The sequence below is a fragment of the Falco punctatus genome (genome assembly GCF_963210335.1).
Source record: "Falco punctatus genome assembly, chromosome: 6".
Taxonomy (NCBI): Eukaryota; Metazoa; Chordata; class Aves; order Falconiformes; family Falconidae; genus Falco; species Falco punctatus.
This window is the reverse complement of record NC_137585.1, coordinates 18841215-18866314: the sequence shown is the minus strand read 5'-3', so window position 1 is coordinate 18866314 and position 25100 is coordinate 18841215. Positions and strand designations below refer to the sequence as shown.

Below are 25100 nucleotides of genomic sequence, written 5' to 3'. Positions count from 1 at the left end.
GGGTGAAGATCTTGGGGAGGGGGGTAAATTGTCTTCAAAAATTTGAACTTGCCAAGATTCCTTATTTAGTATGAAGTCTTAGTGATGATTTTAAAATATTCATTAAACTGTGTAAATAAGGTGTGGGATGATAGGCTATTGATCGTCAAGAGTGTTTTTGACAAATCCCGATGTTTTTTAAATGGAAGAAGTTCCTCCCAATTAACTCAAAAGCAAGCCTTACAACACCAGTATGAAACTAGTCCTCACTTTCCGGATACCTGCTGAGAGCTGGAGATTGTGATAGATTGTGTAAAAGCATGAACCACAGAACATACCATCTCAAATAAATCTTGTTTATGGTGGGTAAATGTGCTTTGTAGCTGGCAACTAAATAGCCCGTACTTGTCTTTGATGTAATCTTATACAACATTATGAGTAAACTCAATATATTCTATCAAAATAGATTTGAATTAAAAGCTTGATCACATCATTTTATTGGAATCCAATCAATTTACAAAAGACAATCATTATGACAGACTATATAAATGCTTTGTATTTTATTGAGCACTGTTGAGTGTCTGAACATAGGCACGGTGGACATTTACAGGCAGTAAATACACATGGTAAAACAATGTCATGGCTACTCTGTGGGTCGTCAGATTATAACTCCCTCCCCAGCCCTCCAGGGGAAGGAATTAGCAGTGGTAGCATATTCGTTTTATCTAGATTAACAGCCCTTTCTGCATAACTTTCAGATTCCATCCATATCTATGAAAAATAAAAAAGACTGAAAAATGACCAGCCTATCTTCCTTCCAGTTGTAACTCAGGCCTGCTGTTTGCTAGCAGACCTCTGTCTGCATGAGTGAGTTTTCTTGTAGGTTAAAGAGACTGAATTCCCTCTTCCCCCTCCCTCCGACCCTGAGCCTGCAGGGCAGACAGACAGAAGCACACATATGATTAATACAGCACAGCTGCAGTAGTGACTCATTTGCATATGTATTAATAGAGGCAAAAACAACAATTCAATTATATACAGAGACATTCTGCATACTAAAGAACATATGCAAATAGCCTGGAAAAAGTGCAGCCAGCGTTTTCTCTTGACTTTCCTGAGCCCATATGGGCTAGCATCAGAGCCTAGCAGTTTTCATGAAATCCTCTTTAGGAAGAACCTGTTACAAGATGCTTATACAGCTATTACTCCTCCTCCCCCCACCCCCTGGGTTCCCAGAAGGCATTTGACATTTGGACAATGGAAATAGTGCAAGCAATGTCTTTTCTATGTTATTTTGTATTTGCAGGCCTTCAGCTTCGTATTGTTGTCTCTTTACATATAAACCACAGCATGAAGAAACCCAATCGTTTGCCTCATCTTCTGTATGCACACATTTATTCTATTTTTCTTTCACTTCCTCTCTTGTGTTTTTTCCATTTTCCTTTGTCTTTCTCTTCTTGACTTCAGTGAATTAGCAGAAGGTGACCATTTCTGTGCCTTTTTCTTTTGACCTTAAGTATCTGATAATAGTATAATTGTGATTTTCTGCTAGGGGGCCGTTAATACTTGTAATGGGTCTGAAAGGTGTCTCAGAAAAGTTAACCTGCTCTAGACAGGCTTTGATATCATGATACATTGGTCTTTGCCTCTACTAAGAAGGTTGTGGAGTTCTCAAAACCAAAAAGGTTGAAAATCACAGGTATTAAATAGTTCATACTACAGGTGATGGGGATCTTGCTAACTGGTACAGAATCTGATTCTGGTAATTAGAAACAGATGTTCTCTAGATCTCATGGGAATTTAATAGACAGTAGTTTTGAGTGTATTTCAGAGGCAGGTTGAAAGTATTCCAGCATTGGAACTTAGGCTATAGGAAGGTTTACTTAAGCTATAAACAGTTTCTTTAGCTATAAGTTATTCCTTATGTTAGTTTGTGTTAGAACTACAATACCAAGTACACCAGATGTATGTACTCAGTATACTTCTTTACACGGGCCATTCACACACTGTGATACGCAACAAAATATTAGGCTATGATCCATACCCAGTATGCTAATGTCTGGGAGAGCGTGACATTTGACATTGTCCTTTATGGACTAAAGAAATAGAGCTCTATTTCAACTTGAAAAGAGATAACAAGTCACAAAAAACTTTTGGAAACCTGACAGAGCCATTAGGATGCTCAACTGTCTTGTTTGGGTGGCAACCCTCTGTGTTTCAAGCAGTCTAAATTACTGGCCGTTTGTTTGAAACATCTCTGTGGTGTGACCAGGGAAAAATAGGTCACGCAAGAAAGAGTGTGTAACTGTCTGGCAAGCATACTTGTGAGGTCAGGTCATCCTTAATTTCTTTTCTCTCACAAAAATGTTACACTTCTTTCTTTTTGGGGTTAGCCTGACAGACGGAAGCAGATTACTCCTTGATTATTTATAAGGCATTAATTTTAGATGAATATTGCTGAAGTAACTGACATCATAAGTAGTTTTAGCAGCCAGCAGAAGAGCCTGTTTGCAGATTGGAACATGACAGTTTTCACTTACACAACGTCCTGTCTAGGACACAGTCTCAAGTGTATGAAAGAAGGGAAAACTCGAGGAGTGGGGGCATATATATCAGCTAAGACTTTGTTTATTCTTCTGTGCCATATAACTGGGACTTCAGATGCTTGGCTGGTGGTGTCGATGTTAGGAGTTCTACCAGCTGCAAGACAAAACCAGTGTCAGAATAGCAGCAGTGGCAACACCTGTCTGCCAGAGTCATAAACCAGGGGGGTAAACACATCTGAGAATTGTCATATGCTGCCCCAAAGTCGCTTCCATTGAGAAAGAAGTCAATAGCCACCTTTGTACGTACACCTTGAGATAACAAAGTATGCCTCCCTGCCTGCGCTGGCAGCAGAGCAAACCTGTGAAGTGTTTGTGTTTTACAGAATGCGATGTTTCGTGGCTTGCATTCATTTGGAATTAATTCTCCTTGGAAAGGTCTGTATGAAAAATCTAGTAACAAAACCAAAAAAACATTTTATTTTTTTTTCCTACTTTGTGCCCTTTGTGCATTCCAGACACTGGGTTTTGAAATAGTTGGCTTGCACTACTGGTTTTCCTATTATGTTGTTTGCTCTTTTCAGAGGGATGTTGCTGAAAAGAAGATTATATAATCATGCAAATAAGATTGTATAATCCTGAGCAAATGGTCTGCGGAGGGGGGGCACACGAGAAACCACACTGAGTGGGGCTTGGCTGGCTGTGGGGGCACTCGCACTGAAACCACAAAATGGGGGGTTATGGGTCTCCTATAAAACATGAAAGCTGCAGTCAGACTAGTGAATTTTTCTGGATATTTTTGGAATTCATTGTCTTCATGCTGAGCTCTGCCAATAGTGTATATTTACAGTGCCTCAGCAGAACGTTGTGACAGACAAACACATAGGAAAACTGCAAATCACTAACATGCACGCTCTTCGGAGCTTGCGGAACAATGCTACAAATAACACCACTGAGAAAAGCTGACTTACACAAAACTGACTACTTACTGACACTCACTTGCTCCTTTAGGTCCGCAAATCAAATAACTACATTTTATGCATCCCAAAAGTTAACACAAGAAAATCTCCCTTGAAATCTTGCTAGCTTTGTTGTACCTAGGTCACATGACATGGTTTGTTGTTAGATGCAGATTGTTGTGATATATGAACGTGTAAGAATTTTGATTTATGTCTTATTTCTTACTACAGCCTTGTTTATGACCATTCTTCCTCCAAAGTTGCAGGTCATTTCCCATTGACAAGACAGAATGGGATAGAAATAAACAAATGGCATATTAAAAGTGTGCACGGGGAGAATATCACTGGCTAGTGATATAAATTGCATATGGCAAGGGCAGTGCAAGCCGTTAAAAAAGTTGTTGTGCTCTTACTCTCATCCTGTCTTTCTCATGTCTGATTTCTTGCCAGGGTTGACTGTTAGCAACCAGGATACGCGAGCACCTTTTGTGAATGGAGGCTAATATTCGGCACAGTTTGAAACTGTGAAATATTTACTTACTGTAGGCTATAGGTCTAAACATTAGACAACAAACTACTGAGGTCAGGATGTTTGTTCTGTTTGTTTTCTTTCCAAAGTCATTGATTGAACTTAGCTCACCAGAAGATACCATAGTATCTGGAGATGTAACTTTGAGAGTGTTAAACTTAATTATACTGTTGTGCCTGGATAGCATAAGCCACTTGAGGTTAAGTCAAGAGTGCAGTTCTCCCCCAATACCTAGGCTCAGTTTCCTCAAATTCCTTTTCTCCTTTCAGAGGTTCTTAATGTTTTTTAGTGGCTTTTGTAAGATAATCTGAACAAGAAAATGTTCTGGAGGCCACAGAACCTTTAGCTCCTAGTGGTCCTCAAGACTAGCTTTTAAGTTTGTAGCCTGCATGAGCTCTGCTGCTTTCTTGAGTTCAGGTCTAATGCCTAGACTAGTTTCTAAGTATCCCTTTCACTTTGCATAACTGCCATATTTGTGTGCCATTTTTACCAATGGTCTGTTCCTGTCCACTCATTAGATAGGTAGCTAAGGAGAAAGTGCTATTGCAGACAAGTGGATTTACGTTCCTTAACCCCTTAGCCATAGAGACTGGTCATATCACAGATAATTTACTGGACCAGAAATACACTCCAAATTTGTTAAGTCACCTATCTCAGAGACTGACAAACTCTAGAATTACAGACAGCAGGGCTGTCAGCGGGCTACTGTGTGAAATGTCTTTCCTTAGTGCACAATTGTACAAACCAAACTAAAAAGCAAAATAAAACACATGTATACAAGAAAGAAAAACATTTTAAGTCAGTGTGGTTTTAAGCTCAGAGAAGCTTTGAAATATGATTATTGTTACAACAGAGAAGGATTAAGAAAGTTTCAAATGCTCTCATGGTAGTAGAAACTGAGATTTTTGAAAACTTTTCCCAGCGATATCTGCACCTCTGTGTCTTGCTGTTTAGAGTGATTGCTCTCTCTAAGATCTGCACTACAGCAGAATCTTCTAGCTGTATTGTGAGCTGTACTGTGGTTAGGTAACCACAGCTGTGCCACATGCTGCACCAGTGGCAGCGGATAGGGGCAATGTATTTGCGACATATTGAGGGATTCAAATTGTCTTTAGCAGCTGCTGTGGGGTGGCTTTTTTCAGCTCCCTCCTATAGGTACAGTATCTGTTTGTCCCAAAGGGACCTGGGACTGCCAGTTCATGTGCAAGGGAATGAGGTTAGTCCCTCAGTGACATAGGGTGGCACGAGGGGTGGTACCCGTCCTCCCACCTGAGTCACGCAGGGGCCCAAAAAGCAGCATCCCTCTGTGCCTCCCCATGGGTGCTGTGCTGGTGGAGGCCAGCTGTCCCCCAGCACACCCGGGCAGCGAGGCCAGTGGCTCTCTGCCCTTCTGAAGGTGAAGTGTCCACTCTGCAGGTTACACTTCTCTCCACACTGGAGTGTGAAGATGGCATCTGGCAACAACGCCTTTTCTTTTTCTTTTCCTAATTTTTCTTTTCCCTTTCATGGCTCAAAACACTCTTTACAAATTATAACAGCGTGTTCTCCGTTAATGCACCAAAACATTATGGCTTGTGATAGTGTTATTAAAGTGTTTGGGGCCATTACCATAGAATACAGCAGCATATTTATTTCATTAAGGGAACCAAATGGATCTAGCTGGATTTGGCAAAAGAACATGGCTGAAGTCCTATTTTATCTCTGGTGTTGATTTAACCATTAAACTCTGAACTTCTGAAAATTAGAAAATTCACAATATAAGCACTAATAGGTGTGCTACATTTTGTAGTAGGTTAAACTGTCCTTAATTATCTCTTACTTTCTCCACAGTAGTTCTACATTGGTATTTGTTCAACATTCCGATATTTACTTTACAATATTTACTCCGGGCTTATTGATGTTTAGGGTAAGCAGTATGTCATGTACGTATAGCATATGTTTAACTTACTCTCCTGCTGTGCTGCCTTGGAATATAGTTCCTTTTAGGCCAATCAACCCTACTCATCCCATTGCTGTAATCATGGCAGCCTTGCTTCTTGCTATATGCTGGTCTGATATACTGGTGGCAAAAGTAATTCAGATGGTATGTATCAATGTATGTTTGGGTAAGATTTTTAAAGAGGCCTCAAGGGATTTGGGAACCCAGCAATAATTAATTTCTTATGGTGCCTTTGAAAATAGGATATGCAACATGCACACTTAATCCTTCCTCCTTTCCACAGCTGTTTCATTTTTCCCATGATTCATTTTGTGGAAAGGAAACAGTCATCAAAATTATGTCAGAACATTTGATGGTGAGGTAACGTTCATTCAGTAACTCAGTTTTCATTGTGTTTTAGTGCATGGTGCTTGCTTTCACTTTAAGTGGGGAAAAAAGAGAGAGTGAGCTTAATTTCCCAGCACTTTGTGTTGTGCACTAGGATGTCATATCCCATATACTCGTGTGTTAGAATTTCATTATTGCATAGGTGTTGGACTCTAAGCAAACTGAATGCTGCCCCAAAAGCAGTGTTGTGTAGCCTGATTTTTATTATACTGTGTGGGCATGGGTAGATGAACTTGTATACATGACCTGAGCTCAGGCGGAAGACAGAGAAGAGATTCTAAAATGATCCATGGTCTACCCAGTTAAAACTCCAAGTATTATGCTTAGATTTAAGCATTTACTTAAGTCTGATTATTTTTTTTATTTTATTTTTTGCATCAGTTCATTCAGATAACTTCATTTCACTTCACATTAATTGCTGCTCTGATTCAGGTCCTTAATGGATGTAGAATAGGTAGGTGCTTGCACATCAAATGTTTCTTTCGTGTCATACTGGGTGGCATTACAGGTTTGATTTCACTAAAAGGTATTGTTCACCATCAAGTGTAGAAAGAAACGAATATTAAAAAAACAAGGAAATGTTAGATTAAAAAAAAAGCTGATTTGTCACTTTGCTCATTGACTATGAGCTGAATAGACTTCTAACCCTTAAAATACTTTCTCCCCCCTTTTCCTTTTTATTGCCTGGAATCTTAAGAGCTTTATCATTTGCAGTCATAAAATGAAAATATACACCAAACCCTCAAAGGGCAAGTATGAAATTAAATTATATTTGGGCAGCTGTAACCTTTTAAAACGATCAGATTCCAGTTAATGTATTTCTTCCTGTTCCGAGTGCTGCCATGGTGTTTGATGGTGGGAAGCAGTCCAAAGGGCATTGGGAGATAATAAATTCACTGGAAATTTCACCCTGAGGCAAGCCTCGATACACCAAGGCTTCCATTTAGCGAGACTGACCTAAAAATCTTGTCACATCCAAAGGTCACTTAGGTTGGGGTTGGTGTGTCCCATCTATCTTTCCCTGGTGCAAAGAATGACAGCTGAGCTCATAAACAGCCATCGGAATATGGAAGACAAGCAGGGAGGAGAGGGAGAAGAGGGAGGAAGGATAATACCACTGACAACTTCTTAGATTTCCTCTAGGCCAATGAGAATAGATACCATCTTTGGGGTTGCTTGTTTCTGCTGCTGCAGAAATGGCAATTCAATTTAAAGAGGTTACAGTTAACTCTGCGGATGTCTAAAACAAGTGATTCCCCCCTTGTCTGCAAATGCCATGTAACCCTGCTAGTACACGTTACACTGTCCCTGAACCGTTCATACTTGTTACCAGTCTTGTTAGTCAAAACAATTTGCAGTTTATACAATGCTTTACTTTCAAGGAGGGTCAAAAGTCTAAAAAGCTGTCAGTGATGACACTGATAGGTGTCACCTATAAGAGCGATGATTCTAAGGGAAACAATTTGGACAGTGACACTAATTATAAATAATACTGGAAGGTAAGATATTTTCAATCTTATGAGAAAATCTGTGTACATCCTCTAGGACGTTACTTATCCTAAGCTCATTAAAATTGGTATAATCCTGCTACACAGTAAATTAAAGCAAAAGGCCTTTCAGGATGACTGTTGTCTTCCAGTCATAGTTCTTCTGCAATGGGAAGCTCCAGTGGATCCTTCTTATGCTTGCAGGGTATTAAATATTGGGGACAGGGCTCAGAGTTGCGTAACAGCAGTATATCTGAAGGACAAAGATCTAACTTAACATAACTGGTCTTAATTGGGGATAAGCCCTGCAGCATATGTCCATTGTATCCTAATGGTGTGAAGCTCCTCCTTGAATTTCCCTAAGAGAAGGATGAGAGAGGCTGTCTGCCAGTCACTGCTGGGATGTAGGTGGCAAAGGTTGTCTCTTCTACATCCTGTCTTTGGAAAAAGCAATTGTTGTTGGTGGTCAGTGTCCCTCTGAAATGTGGTAACACCCCACTGTTGGAGGACACGTACCATGTGTGGTGTAAGTATTGGTCTGATTCTTTTTGGAATATCGAACTGAAGATAAAATAATAATAATAAAAAATATTATATAGAATCAGTTTAACTTTGGACATATGAGGAAAAAAATCAGAATGAAACACTCTTGTTCCAAAATCTGTAAGATCTTGAAGAAGTTAGGTATCTAGCTCCTCCTCGGAATTTGCTGATGTCTCTCCATGAATTTTAGTAAATCACATCCTTCTGAAGAGGACTGTAAATTGCATGTTCCTTTGCTTGCTAAAACTAAATGGAGTATAACTGTTATTTTCAGAAGTATTTCACACATTCTTACAAACATACTATATTTGAGGCAAACACAGCAAAGAAGGGCAAGATTGGCCAGCTGTCAGTGTTTGTCTTCAGTTTTCCTTGGGTTCACTCTCTACTTTATGTTAACATATATGTTCTCTACAGAAATCCAAAGTAATCTGCAGGCAGCTTTGGGGGAGTTCTATGCCCTTTCCCACATGTTCTGTGCTGAAAATGTAGCTATATGCCTTACCAGCTGTACAGCTTTGGGGAAGACAAAGTCACTTTTGATCGTACCTGCATAACAAGGAAAAAGGAAATGTGTATTTTTCATGAACTTCAGAGAGGACAGATAAATTTCATTTTAAAAACCTCAGCTGCTAACACGAAATTTAGAAGATGATATAGTTATGCTAAGCACAGAAAAGCTAGGGTGTTTTCCTGATTTCTACTCAGGATGGTAGGATGAGAATCATCTTCAGCCCTGGATGTCTAAATTGTATATTTCATCTGGCCTAATGTTGCAGGTTCCATTCTAGTTTTCATAAAGGGAGCTGAGGGTGATTAGCTCAGACGTAGTCAGGTGGATTCCCCACTCAACTCCCACTTCATGTCACTTTTCTACTGTGATTCCAATTCCTTTTTCATTTGCCTGGGCAATTCCAGTTAGTAAGCAAGTTAACAGGGGAAAATAAAGGCAGGATGTTTCTGTCATTGCTTGTGGGTCGTGATGCCTCAAGGCCAGCTGACTTCGTATTTCTGTGGTGGTTGGAATTTGTGAAAGACACTGAGTTGTAGTCAGTGCAGACAACTTTAACAGTCAGATATGTGTAGCTTCCTTGTATCAAGTGAGTTTTGTGTCCTTGGGAAGAGGAGATACCCCATTGTGATGGTCAGTGCATTTCTTCCCTGTGTTTTCATAGCCATATTCATTCCATTGCATGCCAGATGACTCTGGAGAATCGACAGCAATCCTCAAGTATGTTAATACTGTTAAATACATGCTGGACAGCTAGATGGTGAGAATAAGGATTGTATTTAGTGCCTGTGATATTGGGAAGTGGTTTTATGTTACCTTAGATGCTCCTTTTATTGTAATGAATATGATTACTTTGACCAAAAGCCTGTATTATGCCATGATATTAACTGGAGAAGTTGAGAGATATTTTACAGTTGCTGACTTTGGCAAAAACAAGATGTGTCCCTGCGTAATGGAGGACTGTACTGTTTCTTGCATTATTCATGCTTCCCACGCTGGAGTCACAAACATTGGGTAATGTTAATACTTGTCATGGAAAAATTTAATTGGCAGAAATGTTTAATATATTAGCGATAGATGGGAGGGTCCACAAGAGACCTTCCCTATTCTGGACTGAAATGTGACATGTAATTAGCGATAAAGGGGGGCACTGTATGGAGTGGATCGTTGTTATACGGAGGGAAGTGAGGATCCCTGCTTGACATTCCCAGTTTTTCCTGAAATGGAAATATATTTACCAGTTGCTAACTGAAGAAGCAATGCGTACTGTTCACCCTCCCACTGTAATGAACAGCCAGTCTTGGAACAGCATAAAAAGGGTCAATCAAATAGGTCGTACATCATATGAGGAGGCAGATGTTAGAACATATTGTAATGGATTGCTGTGCAGTATGTGAAGATGGCTTGTGGAGTACAGGGATGGGGGGAGAGAAGCTATCAGCAATGTTTTCTGTCATGGTTGCTGTAAAAATCCAAATTTTTGAGGAACACTTCTGAACGCAGGAAATCAAAGCATTAGCATTCCTGCTGTGTTAGACTTGTGGGTAGAATGACGGAAGTAGAAAAGGAATAGAAGCATGAGTCCCTCTGTAATACTCCATGTAATGTGAATATGTCTAGGTATTATCTGTGTTCTGCCAAAGTCAGTGTTAGCCTTGGAATGTGTGAGTATTTTACCTGAAAAAAGATTACAGAGCTTCAGATTATATTAAACATAGAACTGTTAAAATAGCTTCTCTTTTAGCAGCGCCCCTAATTCACACCCACTCAAACACCTCCTCACTCGTTAACCCCATCATCAGACCCAAGTAACTCAAGTGAAATGAGATGGCATTACGAATGAGGTAATGAACAAAGATTTCTGGATAATGTTATTACTTCACGATAGCAGTTCTTGTTAGTGTGACTACAGTTGAGAGCTTCTCGGTATTTCCATTGCAAACTCTTTGGTACTCCCACCCCTTCGGCGTTACAGACAACTACTCAGCCAGAAGCAATTTAAAATTTGATTTTACATCAATTTTGGCTGTTGGTTTGAATTGAGAAGAGTTTACTGTTTCGGTACTGCTTTCTAAAACATAAGAATTGCTGGGTTTTTTCCCTCCTAATCCAAATTTCTAGATGAACAATTGAAAATACGGATTAGCTCTTTTCATAACTCAGCCACATTATTAACAATTGTAAAATGTCTCCTAAGCATGCACAGTAATTTCAGTATTTAATGGTTTTGGACCAGCAGATCCACCTTTATGTTATAAAAAACATCTGTACTAAAATTGGCTTGAAGGGGACAGTTTTCACTCAGGAGTCTACAGTTTCGATGTCTTTTTTAAAAAAATCTCTGTTCCTCGAAAGAAATTTTTAAATCAACTTTAATAAGTAGTCATGGATGGATCTGATGTACTAATGGATTATAGAGCTTGTTACTAGTTAAGTAGTGTCAATATAGTGCACTTAATTGGTTGCAGAATATGCGGCTATGTAGAATCTTCTAAGAGAAGTTAGAGATTACAGCCCTATTGCCAATGAATGGCAGCCTTTTTGCCTGAAAAACAGGAGTTGAGAGATGTATTTCTGCATTCACCCCAGCTAGACTTAAAAGTGAAACTGCAGAGTTAAAGGAGAGAGAGGACACTTGCATAGGGTAGCCCAGGTGGGACTTAACACCTTTTGTCAGGATGGAAGGGTGACAGTGGAGAAATATGGGGATGGTTGCATTTCCCTTGGTCAGTGTGATACTAAGAAGTAGAAGGCTCACACTTGATAGGGGAACGTGAGGCTTCAGCAGCTCTTTGTTATCCATGTGGATTGCTAAAATTAGAAGCAGCCAGCATGTTCCTCATAGCTGAATGTAAGGTTCCTAAGTTCATCGTATAAGCTCTTCTTGTGCTTGGGTGATGCATAGCATGTGAGGAACATGAAAGCTAAAGATGTAATTCCCTTTGATCTTCAACCATGTTATTGTGCCTACAGCTTCTTAAACCTCAAATACAACATGTGCCAAAAGAGGCATATTGGTGTGAGTTTTGGGCTAGATTTAAGGCTTTTCCTGAGTGGGCTGTAAGCTGACCATGCAGTGTCGTTGGACCTTAGTGTTTGTGGTTTCATTGTAGTGAGAGTCAGAAACAGCATCCTGAGGGATTTCAGATGTTTTCAGAGACCACTTTTGGGGGAACAAAGTCCCTATGAATTAAGAATTAAACTTCTGTGCGTGTCCTAATGGAATATGTGAAGTGTCACTCTTCCCATTACATCAGTGTAAGCATGGAAATAATGAGATGAACCAGAAAACAGTTTCTTATGTTATTTCCTGAGAAGTTTGCCAAAGCTTCACAGAGGTTTCAGGCTCTCTGGAGTTTTATGGGTCTATTGGAGGGGGAGTTTTACAGACCACACCCATTTTTATTGTAAAATCAAAGAATAAATTGAACAGCTATTGAGCTGTTTCTACTACTTCATTTTGTTAAAGGGGGACTTTTATATGATAAAGTAAACTCCAAAATAACAAAATTGAGTGCTTTTCTACTCTCTCAGCTCTGCTTAGCAGTTTTGTTAGCGAATAACGGCACTCTCCTCCACATACTCCAACATCTCTTTGCAGCTGTCACCTCCCAACCTCAAGCATCCCAGTTCAACAAACATGCATATTTTTTTTAAGCGTCTAAGCTATCCATCATATAGCAATGGGGCTAGTTTGATGTTGGGCACTTCTGTGAGTTTAAAGTGGGTAGGACTCACTGTTGAGAACATTAGGAGTTTGACCTGAGTGGAACTTGGCTGGTTTCTGGTTTGGAACACAAATCAGATTTGCTGGGATTCAGTGAGGCTCAAAATGTTCTAGATCAAAGTTGGGCCAATTTCTATGTCCTTGGTTGGAATTACAGTTTCCCTACAGGTCTAGTAATTTTGATTGCCATTTTCTGCAAGCTTTGTCTTCAGTAATATCTGGAACACAAACATGGTTTTAAAGGAAGAGGGGCTTCCATGTAGGTTAAAGCCAAAGGAAAAGTACATGTGATCTTTCCACAGTTCTTGTTGTGTATTCTGCTCTTATGAAAAGAGGTCACAGGGTGCTGCTGGGAGGGAGAACTGATGCCCTGTTTTGATACAATGACTTCACAATGGGATCCCGTAGAATGAGGTAGGACTTGTCAGCTTTCTAGAGAACTTGCATAATGAGCATGTAAGGCAATGAACATGAACAGGAATTACATGAGAGGTAAATGGATTACTGTTGAACTGTGATAGAACTTGCTTGAAAGTTTTCTGCAGTAGAGAAACCCTTAAACTGGAAAGCTAGCACTGCAGGACTGACATTCTCCTCCCCCAAAATAATAACCTTGCTCTACTTTCTCTACCTCCAAAAATAAAATAACTGCTGCAGCTGAATAAAGATGCCATGTCACATCTTATTAGTGCTCCCTGCTCAGGAAGAAGGGAAGGGGAAAAATATCTCTTCAGAACTATTCTAGGAATCAATTTGTTTTAGTTTAGCTCTCAAAATAAGTAAGTTTTCTTCTGCAGCTCGGATGCTCTATCCATCACTGGTCCCTCCCTTTCAATATTCTTCCTCTACCCGTACTTCCTCCTTTATGTGTTCTTTTCAGGGAGGCTTGGCACAAGGGAAGCAGCTCAAATGCAGTCCTTAGTTCCCCTTTAAGGCACAAACGTCACATTCTTTCCTGTCTACCCTACACAGAGAAGCTGTGGCTCTCTGAGCCAGTGAAAGTGAGCTCTGTTGAAAGTTGCTTACGGTGGACTAAGACTTTGTCACTCTGTCTCCTGTGCCTTTATCCAGACCTTCTGACCACATAATACAACCCAGTTCAAAGAGCAAATTAAGCTTTTGAATGGGCTGAGTAGATGTCACTGAGCTCCTGTACACATCAGGTAATGGAACAATGTTAATTTATACTTCCAAGGACAACAGATAGAATTGCGTGGTACTCCAGGTTCAGAAATATTCTTAATGTCAAGAGAGTAACAGGCTGGAAAGAATGTGTTTTGCTGTTTGATATCATAATTGACAAATGAAGATACAGCTGTGGAGGAGCTTTAGGGAGTGTACTGGGAAAAATATCCAAGTGAAATATTTTCAACATATTTTGTTGTTTAATTAATTTCTTGTCCTCTCCCACACACTATAATATATGGTAATATGGTATTGGTAATATGACACTGTTGCTTCTGGTAGATGATTATCATCCTTGTGCTACCTTTAAGGAGGGACTTCAGTATTTTAGGATGCTGTTCTTACCACAGCTTATCACAAAAGAGTTTCTAAAACAGGCTGAGTGCTGTGGTCCACGTGTACTGCAAAATACCTATTTCACTATTTTGTTCCTGAAAAAGAGGAGGGACAAGTCACCGAGGAATCTTAAAATCATCAAGATTGAAGAATCTGATACCATATCAGCATTCAAGTGAGCAAATCCATGTTCTCAAAATAAGAAATGCAGTTGACCTTAATCTTTCTACTATGAGTTCTGCACTTAACTTCAGGAGAAACAGAGTATTCAGATTTGAAGTAATTAATTCAGTATCAGTCCTAAAGCAGGCACAGAGTTTTCCTGACTTAATTCCCTGTTGAATACAACAACTTAAAATGCAAACAGAAAATCTATAAATAAAAACTGGCGAAAGAGTTGCTTAAGGAGATGTGTATAAAATAGTGAAATGCCTTAATTATAGCTCAGCAATCTGAAATATATAGAACCTTATTTACAGTAATTCTGCTGGCAGTGTTTGCTTATTAACTACTCTAGTCACTTAATGGATAACAATGAATGATTATATACAGTACCAGTCAAGTAAAGCAATGTAATATGAAATAAGTATTTTGTTAAATGGCCACTCATAGAATTTTGTTCTCTCAAATGGGAAATTACACTTACTGGAGTCAGGTGCTCTAAGCTAGTTGCCAAAAATCTGGATATATAAAAAAATAAGCTCTTGGGAAACATACTTGTGGTAAACAAATAGGCAGTAGTGAGTTTTTTCCTACAAGAGTATAATGTCTGGGCCACTTTACTGACTTCAAGCTTCTAATTTGGAAAAGCTGTACTGGGACAGAAGTCTGCATGTGAAACCTTCATACAAACATTTCATTAGAGAATAGTCGGCTCTGTACTTCATTATAGAATAGTCAGTGATAAAGGGAATGAAGTTCACAAAACAAGTGCCCCTTCTTAATTTACACATCCCTGTTGTTTATTGATCTTCTACATTACTACTGCCCATCTTATTGTATACTCCTTAAGGACCATTCTGTCAAGAATATGTCCTTCCTTGAAAGAATTTTTATCTTCTTCATAGTAAAATAAGTTCTGTTGGCATAAAAATAAATAATAGTAATGGCAGCAAGAATACATTATATTCTGGTGCTGCACAACAAACTATAGGAATAAATTGTTGCCAGATTATATATTTTTTAAAATATGTACAATATTAATTACTTTCCTTGAAGGGGATGCTGTTCATCTGCAACATTTCATCCAACAAGCTTTTTCCAGAAGACATTATCAAGTTTCCTCTCCAATATGCATTCCATATAGTCACTCTATTTCAATTACTGTCATATGGTGTGAACATGGTATGTATGAATATGTAGGCCACTTGGGCAGTTTTCCAGTTAAAAACTCTTCATTTGTAAAGAGCAGGCAATCTTAAACACACAGTTTACAATGATACTTTATCACAGAAACTAACAGATCTTATTAGCCTCTGATAGGAAGTGTCTATTGATAAGTTCCTACAGTTACATCCTGTAGGATTGTCTTCTTGTTAAGGCATGGAACAAAGGAGCCACAAGGTCTAGGCTCTAATCAGGAGTTTCCTACAGCCTTCCTGCATCACCAGGAACAGTCAGCTGATGTCATGGGTGCTGATTCTCACCTTGCTAATATGTGAATAGCATTTATCTATTCAAGAGAATTACAGACTGTTTTTCAAGGAAAACTGAATTTCTTAGCATTTGTCTTTCCCATAGAAGCTACTATAAATACATATATAGTTGTAGTTTAGCGAAAATTATTGTCCTATCCCTCAAAATGACATTAGTTTCTAACAAAACTCATGAGCTACCATAAATTGTACCTGCATTTTTACTTTGTCTACTGTTTTACAAGCAAAGAAAGCATTGTTTAAATGTACTGCAGTGATGATAGAAGTCTTTATTACTTCCAATGCAGACTTAAAGCTCATTCAGTTTTTCAGTGCCCTGGACTCCAGCCTTGTTTCTGGATGCCAAGGATCCCCGGTTGGTCGTACCATGGAAGTTCCAAATGAGAAAAGAACTAGTGCATTCAGCCTGGCACGGGCAAAGTGGTCCTGTTGACTACAGTGAGATTATTCTCAGGAATAAGGCCTGCTGGCCTGGAATCCTAAAGATCAGCTACCAGAATCATACTTTATGGAGACTTGTGGTTACCGATTCTAAAAGTGATGTTTTTCTAATATGAGAGGGATGGTGGTTACAAGGCTGTGCTTGTAACTTGCATGCAAGAAGTGTATAAATGAAGCCTTGTTCTGTTTGTGAATGCTTTACAGTTTTTCTAATGAGAGCTTGTTTTTCTTAATGTTTCTTTCTAAGTCTCAGGTTTTTTTAAGGCTAGAGAGACTATTAGATTGTCTAGTCTGACAAAACAAGGGGTAAAATATTATTTGGCATAATAAACTCTTTTTGTTTAAAGTTCATCTTCCAGAAACACATCTGATCTTGACTGAAGCATCAAGAGTCAAAATACACCATTTCTCTAGGCAGTTTCTCCAGGTCTTACCAATGCTCTCTGACTAAAAGCAGCATATTATTTATCTATTAATTTGCCCAGTCTTAACTTTCAAATATTTATTATTGTTCCTTGATTCATGATTTACTTACCTGTTTTCCTCCCTTAGGCTAAATACAGAGCAAAGATAGGATGAGAGTTTTCAAAGGAAGTTAGCTGGTTTATGTGGGCACAGGAAAGAACAGTGTAGCTATTCAGTATTTACTGTATCTTCTCTAGTTTCTGTGTGGTCCATAATTTTGGGGCGAATTCATCCAGCTTGCTTTTTTTTTTAATTTTTTTGCTTGGTGAATAAAGGAAACACTAGTTCAGGCAAGGTCCCCTGCCAGAAGGAGTCTCTGTGGGACATATGCATACCTCAGCAGTGGGAGCCAGGGCTGTTTCTTTTAGGCAATGGGTGTGGTAAAGACATACAGTAGGTAGAACAGTAACAATTATTCAACTCTGTCCAGAGTTCTAAACAACAAAGGAAAATAAAATAAAACCAAAATTAAATACTCTTTAAGTGCATCTCAGAATGTCGAGCTCTATTGTTCTTACCTGAAATTGGCCCAAAGTGGAAGCTAACAAACTCAAGCACTGAAGCCGAATAAAATTCACCTTGCAGTGGGGTTTTTTTGGCAAGCTTTTAAAGATGCTTATTGAGTTTGTGTTCACATATTATCTTTGTATTCTGAAAATCTCCCAGTTGGTGCAACCAAATGGCACTTTAAAGCCTTTGCTCAAGGTTTGAATGTACAAATTAGTATGTCCCTTTAAAATGTTTGACTAAAAATCTTTGAAGGAGACTCAAACACAGAAAAGATGAAAGTCTGGCATTTGTACCTTTCTGTATGTAATGAAGAACTTTTTTCATAGAAGATCTAGAATGTATGGTTACCAATTACTAATAAGTGCAGCTTTAATTCTAATTCCTATAGTTAAATTTTATCTGTGATGCCACTACCTTTAAAAGCCTATCTTACAGTAGGGCGTCAAATGTTTAAGTTAATTCCTTTTTCTTTCTAATTCCTTGTGTCCTTTTTGAAAAATAGAAAATGAAACCTGAACAATCCAAAATTAATTCTTTCTGCTGTAATCACTTTGCATGCCTTATATAAGCATAAATTTTGAGGTAAAGAAAATGAAATTCATGTGTTCTGAATGAGAGAATCTCAATTTATACCATTTCTTCCCTGAGATTATGCAAGAATCAAAGAACAGGGACATTCATGTGTATATTTTTAATGATGGGTCTCAGAATGACAAAGAAACTGAATTGTTGGATCAGTCAACAGTTCAAACATTTAAGCACAGTGGTTTTTAAATTCATCACTGTGGTAACACCACTGAAAAACTACTTTATATCAGAAACAAATTTATTGCAGTAACTTATTCAGTTTCCAGTACCACCTGTCTCTGTCTTTCTATGGTTTTTTTTTAATAACAGCTCTTAATCTCTACTGTTCACTAATAAAAATATTTTAATAAGAGATAATACTGTAATCCAAATGTCTATAGGTGCTTGAATCAACTATCTCTGCCTATGTAATTGCTAACACTTTGTTTAAGCAATTTTTAAAATTGCTATTAAATCTCATTTTCATTTTCTGTATTAATAGAACAAGAATTCATTTTTAATGTACCCTCAAAGCAGTCATGAGCATTGGTAACATGTAACAGCAATGCCCAAGGGGAAAGTTTTCAAAGCCGGTCTAACCTTAAGGCTTTGCTATTGATGTGCTACAGTCATCAAGCCAAGAGCTGTTAGAGCTAGTCCACTTGGAGAGTTCAGCGGAATACTTCTCCTTAATATATTGGAAGAATTATAAATGGTTTAGATGGTGACCTAGGGAGAAGGGGGAATTTTTGTTTAATAGCTTAAGATCAGAGGGGCAAGATTAAAAAAAATAACTACACCTCCTGCTCATTTTAATGTGTATCACATTGTGCTTTTATTCTGATGGTTTTGCTTCCACACAGATTTCCGTAAGAGGTTAATAAGAAAACATTAACAAGACATGCAATATTGCACATGGGCAGGGGAGCTGAAACATCGTCATTTAGTTATAAATAAACAATAGATGTTACTTTTTAATTGCTTTTTCAGAAGCCAAATCTGCCTTCTTGAAGAAGTATTATCTATCTTATTAAATTTGGATTATTATCCTTATTTCATTTATTATGTATAGCAGAAATAAAATTATCTAAAGCAGTAGTGCTTCACTGATTTCAGCTGAATGCCTTGGTCACGATAAACTAGTCAAGACCCTATAGATTAATAGTCCTGTATGAGTTGTAGGGCAGCAAAATGACCTTGATTGCTAGAATTTGAGACTGAGCCTTTAGATTAGCTGAAGGTAGTGGAAGTGGCTTCAGAAGTCTCTATTTGGGGTACAAATTAAGAGGCTCAAGAACAGTGTATTACTGCAGTGATACAGAATAACATAATTTTCATTGCACTTTTTGAGGTCTTGGTTTCATTACTGTGAAAAGTGTAAGGGTACATTTTAGATGATGGTTGAATGTTTCAACAGAGACCAATTCATACAGTGTTCCAAAATCTGAAACTCTATTGAGGAAGCAGGGGTAGAAATGTTTGGGGCTTTTTTTGTTGAAGTTCAGTTTGTTTACGAAATGAATGCATAAATTGTTGTCATTTAGCCATCTTGATTCACAGCATTTCATCATACCATTGCCCTTTCCTAGGGTATAAGCTAAAGGCCATTGTGTCCTAAAACAACTAAATATGAACAGACAAATTCAATAATGTCAAAGTTCAAAAATATTAACAGTCTAAGAAATGTGCTGTGTGTTGTATATTTCTATCCATTTTTTGAAAGGGAGGGAGGAATATGGGAGCAATCTTACTAGTTAAAATAGGAGTCAGACCCTTGCAATTTCAAAAGCTACATCTTTTTCACTTTAAAGTTGGGCTTGATGTTGCTTTTCAGTAGAATAGTTCATTTGTGTTGCAGGAAGGGACTTTTTAAGAGGGTCCTCTGACAAGGAACCTCTTATAAAATTTTATTTAATGTTTGTTTTTAATTCTTAAAATGAATGGAATAGAGGTGAGATGTTGAATCTGATAACAGGAGGACAGACATTTGTATGAAGCATGAATGAAGGCTTTATAGGTTTTCTTCCACCCCTCTTTCCAGATTAGTCCACGCTATACTGTGTGCTTCACTCTCTCGAGGTATAGCTGTCCCTGAACTGAGAATAGGGCATGCATCTGAAATTCCATGTATTCCATTTATCACTTTAAAATATGGCTTTCTCCTGGACTGTTGCATCAGGAAATTCATTCCCCATGCTTATTTAGTTGTCTGCATGCATTGTCACAAAGGTGGCTGGTGGCAGTACAGAAAGGAGGAACAAAAAGGCTTCCAACACATTTCTCAGGGACTGCTGAACAGGTGTAACATATGGATTATTGGACACCATGTTGTGCATGTATTTTGTATAGTTTAGTTCTTGTGAGCCACTCTTTGGACCTCAACAGAAGGTTGAGAGCTATGTTTGAGTTAGAGATTTCCCTCTCTTTTCAGGGTAAGGATTCTGTTTGAAAAGTCTTCCCCAAAGTCTCACAGAAATTTCTAGGAGGCTCAGTCCTCAACAGGCCAGTCCCTGTATGGCCTGTCAATGGTCTCCAGTTGGTTCAGGACTGCCAAGTGTCCAAACCGACTATGTTATTTTTACCTTTCTTTGTGGACTAGACATACTCTCTTATATCTAATCTATAGATTAGCAGCAAGCTTGAACGTTTCCTGCTCAATGGCCATTTGACTTTCTTTTGTGTTTTTCCCATAGTTGCCTCAATCTGTTTTGTCATTTTTTTCAATAAGGAGCAAAAGAAAAGGAAAAGCTTTCCCTCGGTCTGCTCTGTCATCACTAGAGTCTGATTATGTTTGAGCTGTTCCCTAGTCATGTATCCTATTTCTTAAACTACTGTTGCCCTTCTGATATATTCATTGGTACATAAAGCTTGCTTGGTTTTCCTTGAACTGCCTGCTACATTTCTTCTTTGGTTCACACAGACCCTTGTTCCTTTCTCCTGCTGGATTTAGTCTTCTTTTGAAAGAATGAATGGATATGAACTTCAACTGATAAATAACATGCACTTGAATCTGTGACTGATCTGTGGCTGGATTGGTTTTGATTACTTTTATCTGTAGATGATTTGGATCTGTTTGGCTCTGATTGCTGGGGGTAACATGTAGAATAATAAATTTGAGGAAGAGGCAAAGAGAGAATGGATGAATGAATGGATGACAGGGAAAGCAGGAGACTAAACAGAAAGTGGTGGATAAATGGTGGTTAAGAAGTACAGAAAAATAAGGAACAAGCAATGATGAAAGTAAATAAAAGAAATAAAAGGATTCAAAATTTAAAAGAGGAGAAAGTCTGAAAAGAATAGAAAGAGTGGAAAAGAAGTAAGAATTAATTTGGTGCCTGATCACACCTAAAAGAGCAGAAGTGGGCTACTTTTAATTATGTGAAAAGGCTAGGATTGTGCACTAGTGAAGGGAGGAGTTTGTACAGGCAACCACAGGACAACGTCCAGGCTTGTGGAAGACTCAGAGCAGTAAATCTTAAGTGCTTGCTACAGGGCTTACATACTCTAAACTCACATTAGCAGTGTCTCTCTACCTTTTGCACAACTCCATGCGGAATACTCCTGTAATGAATCCTAATTTTCCTCTTTCAAACTTGATGGTTTGGGTTACCGTTTCTTTGTGCCCTCCAGTCTGACCTTTGTTCTTTTATCAGCGTATACAGTTAACTGAAAAACAAGAGCAAAACAAATAAGCACCACTAACAAGACTTTTTAGACTAGACATATTGAAGCCCCCCTGGTTTTTTACATCCACATCCATGTTTCTGCATGTTGTCCCTTGTCACGTTGCATCTCAGAAGCTCTGTTAGCACCTGCAGGCAGAGATCTCCGTCATTCAGTGTTACACATTACACATGTACTGCAACAGCACAAATAATACATAGCATGAGTCTTTGAAGCAGATACTGTGACTGAGGGGGGAAAGCCTTTGTTACTACATTACCTGCTGTCTCAGGCATCTGACTTCTGTTTGGCTTTACCTGAATTCCTCTCTATTCACGCAGCAGCAACAATTTCTGCTTCTCCTGCTCACCATGTTTATTCTCTCCACTTTTTATTTGGAGGTCAGCGGAGCTTCAGGGCACTGCCCGTTTGTCTGTTTTCTCTCTGCTTTTGACTTCTATCCATTAAACTCTTATTGTAGTGCTTAACTTTAAACAGATGACTGTGGTTATAAGTATTCACATGCTAATAATCAAATACATGTTGAAAGTGCCTTGCTGGTGTAGTTTTGAAGAGAAAAACTTCCCCACTGTGTATCTGATTTGTACCTATAACAGAAAGGGTTCTTAAGTCTTAATTGAAGCTTCTAGTTGCTGATGGACTGTTCATTACCATCAGTATGTATATATTTATATTGGCTGTAGTGGTTCCCCAGACCCCAGCTGAGAGTGGACTCTCACAGTAAGTGCTAAAGAAAATTTTGACATTCCCCATCCCAAACGCCTGACAGCCTGTACAAACAAGGCAGACATAGCAGGTAAGGTAAAGCCACATAAAATGGTAGCACAGAGACCATCATATCAAACATTGTGTGAATTTCACAGGGGTTAATGTGTATTATTGATGGGGATGCTGTTATTCCTAAGTCATCTCAGGAAAGCAAAGATTGCCCAGTGGCTCAGGCAAACCATGAAGATTAGCTTTTGTTCCTTGTTTTGAATCCCTGAACACACAGGGATGCTGGGACATTTCTCATGGTGACGTCTGTCATTCATCCCCTGAGGAATGAGTCATGAAGAAGTTGAGATGACAGTTCTTGTCTTGAAATATACTGGTGTGCTAAATAAAAAATAATCATCGGAAGGAAAATATGTCATCTGCAGTAGGAGGAGTTTTGAGAAAATTAGCTATTTATTGATTTATTTGTCTCTCCTCTCTCTCTCCCCACACATCCCATTTTTTATTTGTTTGTTTTTACAGCAGTTGTATGCTGCCCAACTTGCTGCAATGCAAGTGTCTCCAGGAGGCAAGATACCTGGAATGCCCCAGGGTAACCTTGGTGCTGCTGTATCCCCTACCAGCATCCACACAGACAAGAGCACAAACAGCCCTCCACCCAAAAGCAAGGTACTGTACCAGACCCTGCAGCATCGTGTTTCTGACAGTGTGGGTACCTGCATATGTGTTTTTTTCTAAGGGTATCTCTGTACCTCTCAGTTGCAGGCAGCTTTGTTCTCAGGATGGCTTCCTGAAATAGGAGGATATTCTTAGTGCCATTTTTCCAGTGGGAGGACCCCAGCACAGTAATGCCAATTAACCATTTATACATGATGTTGGTAACAGACACCACCTCAGCTGAGATCCCGTGGTTCCCTTGTGTGTGCTAGCTATCACACTGCTGTTTCTTCCATCTTCAGTAACTGGTGGCAGGCTGAGGTGACCAGCTCCTATTCCAGCACACAACTGTTGTTTCCTTTCAGAATGCTAAATGGGAATCAGGTTAGCAATGTCTCCATGAGGGATGGAAAGTGGTGGGGCATGTCATCTGTGGCCAGATACTGTCCTGGGTTCAGTGAGAGTCTGGGGAGGACAAGTTTCCAAAGCAAGTGCCTGTTGTGTCATAGAACATGGCTGCAATCTGTCTGTCCAGCGATGGGCCCTGATGAGTAACCTTGGTCATAGCAGGGCAGTCATATTCATTTAAGAGGTCAAGCTAGCAGCTCATAGTTGCATCTGTATAATGCCACCAATGTGTGACTAGTTATACCTAGAAAAAAGACACCGAGTATGTCCAGTGGCAGATGAGCTCAGCATATGCCACAGCTGAGCAAAACTAACAGGTCAAAATTGAATGGCATATCTTGGGTGTTGCAAAACAGCTAGGAAGAATTTAGCTAAGAAATGTGGGGAGACTCAGTCCCATTTAGGTGACAGTAAGAACTTGACAAAAACATGTCCTTTCTTTTTGTTAGTATCCATGTCTCTTATCATGTCAGAAAAGATTCCCTGAATTGACAGTGGTGTCCTGTTTTTACCCTAACAGTAAAACAGCACAGATTAGAAATAACCAAACAAATAAATAACACCATTGTCAGCTCAGTGAGATACATGTTCAAAGAGTAAAATAGATGCTGTGAAACCAGTAGCTGTTGTGTTAATGAATCAAGCTCTGGGTCTGCGTTTTCTTTCTTCTCTCCTCAATGTAGACTTTCTGACTTCCCAAACCTTATCCTTGGCTTGGCCTCTTCTTTTCTACACTGTAGAGCAAGGAATCACAAAGCCATGCAGTGCTCAATGACAGTTTCGAGGTTTTTTTCCCCAAAAGTTGTGTCTATGAGTAACAAGAAATTTTTGTGTGTTTTACAAGGGGGTTTTTGTGTGTGGCTGATGGCTTGTAAGATTGACTACACTTAAAATTCTGATGGTGTTTTTGGATCTCTTGTACATGAGCGGAATGTCTGATGAGATCTAAGGGGACACTATTTATTTTGTGGCAATTGTGGAATTAGAAGGCCTGCCGTATCTACCAGTAACATCAAGCGTAGCCATCTTACTGGCAGCTGTCAAGATCAGCTCTGTTCTCCCTTGTGTTTTATTGCTTTTTCATATTTGTAGGTGTGCCAGTGCCTTTGGCTTGCAGTTCTGTAGGACACAAACAAAACTTATTTGCAAATTGAAAAGAAACAAAAAAAAAAAAAAAAAAAGTGGGCCAAAAGGAAAGGAAGGGGGCTCCAAAAGGCTGTAAAATTGTGCAGCGTGAGCCCTGTGATGCATGCTGTTTTCAATCTGCTGTGTGCCAGTTGGAGGCTCAGAGAGAGAGCGAGAGAAAAAGAAGGGATAATGCTGAGAAATGATAGAGTGGCTGTGACCTCCAAGCTCAGCCTGGAAATCCAAGACATTGATTTCACTTAGCATTCCTGCTGAGAAATCCGGCGGAGTTCAGTTGTAATAAAAGAACAAGATTCTGTTCTAATGGTAATGGCGTATGACAGACATATCACTTTGTCTGTCCTCAGCACCAGAGAGAGGAGAATTGGAGAAAGGTCACCTGACCTGCCTGTGCTGTTGTGCGAATGCTGTACTGAGCTTTGAACTCCAGCCTGGAAGCACAATTATTTATAATACTAAATGATAAAGAAACCTTTATAGAGCCTACAGTAATTAGAATAAAGCTTATACAATAGTGCAGCGGCCTGGCTCAGAAAACATGCTGGCAAATCTGTCACAGTGGCAGAAACTGAAGCTTATGTGTTGAAACTAAACACCTTCGTTCGTGTCTGTGTGGACCTTCCTTTGCCTTTGCAAAGCTTGTTTGTGTTCAACAGCTCCAAAAGTTTATTGTCTGCTGATTTTTTTTTTTTATTTATTTTTTTTTAGCTGTTGTCAGGGAGTAT

General features: G+C 39.0%; 1 protein-coding gene across 15 annotated transcripts in view; it reads left to right on the top strand.

Moving 5' to 3' along the window:
* Positions 1-25100, top strand: part of SOX5 (SRY-box transcription factor 5) — a 652081-nt gene that overhangs the window by 567353 nt on the left and 59628 nt on the right. For all 15 annotated transcript variants that reach the window (XM_080392183.1, XM_080392185.1, XM_080392184.1 and 12 more), the window contains one exon: positions 22687-22833. In XM_080392183.1, coding sequence (XP_080248309.1) covers positions 22687-22833 — 147 coding nt within the window. The remainder of the gene's footprint in view (positions 1-22686; positions 22834-25100) is intronic.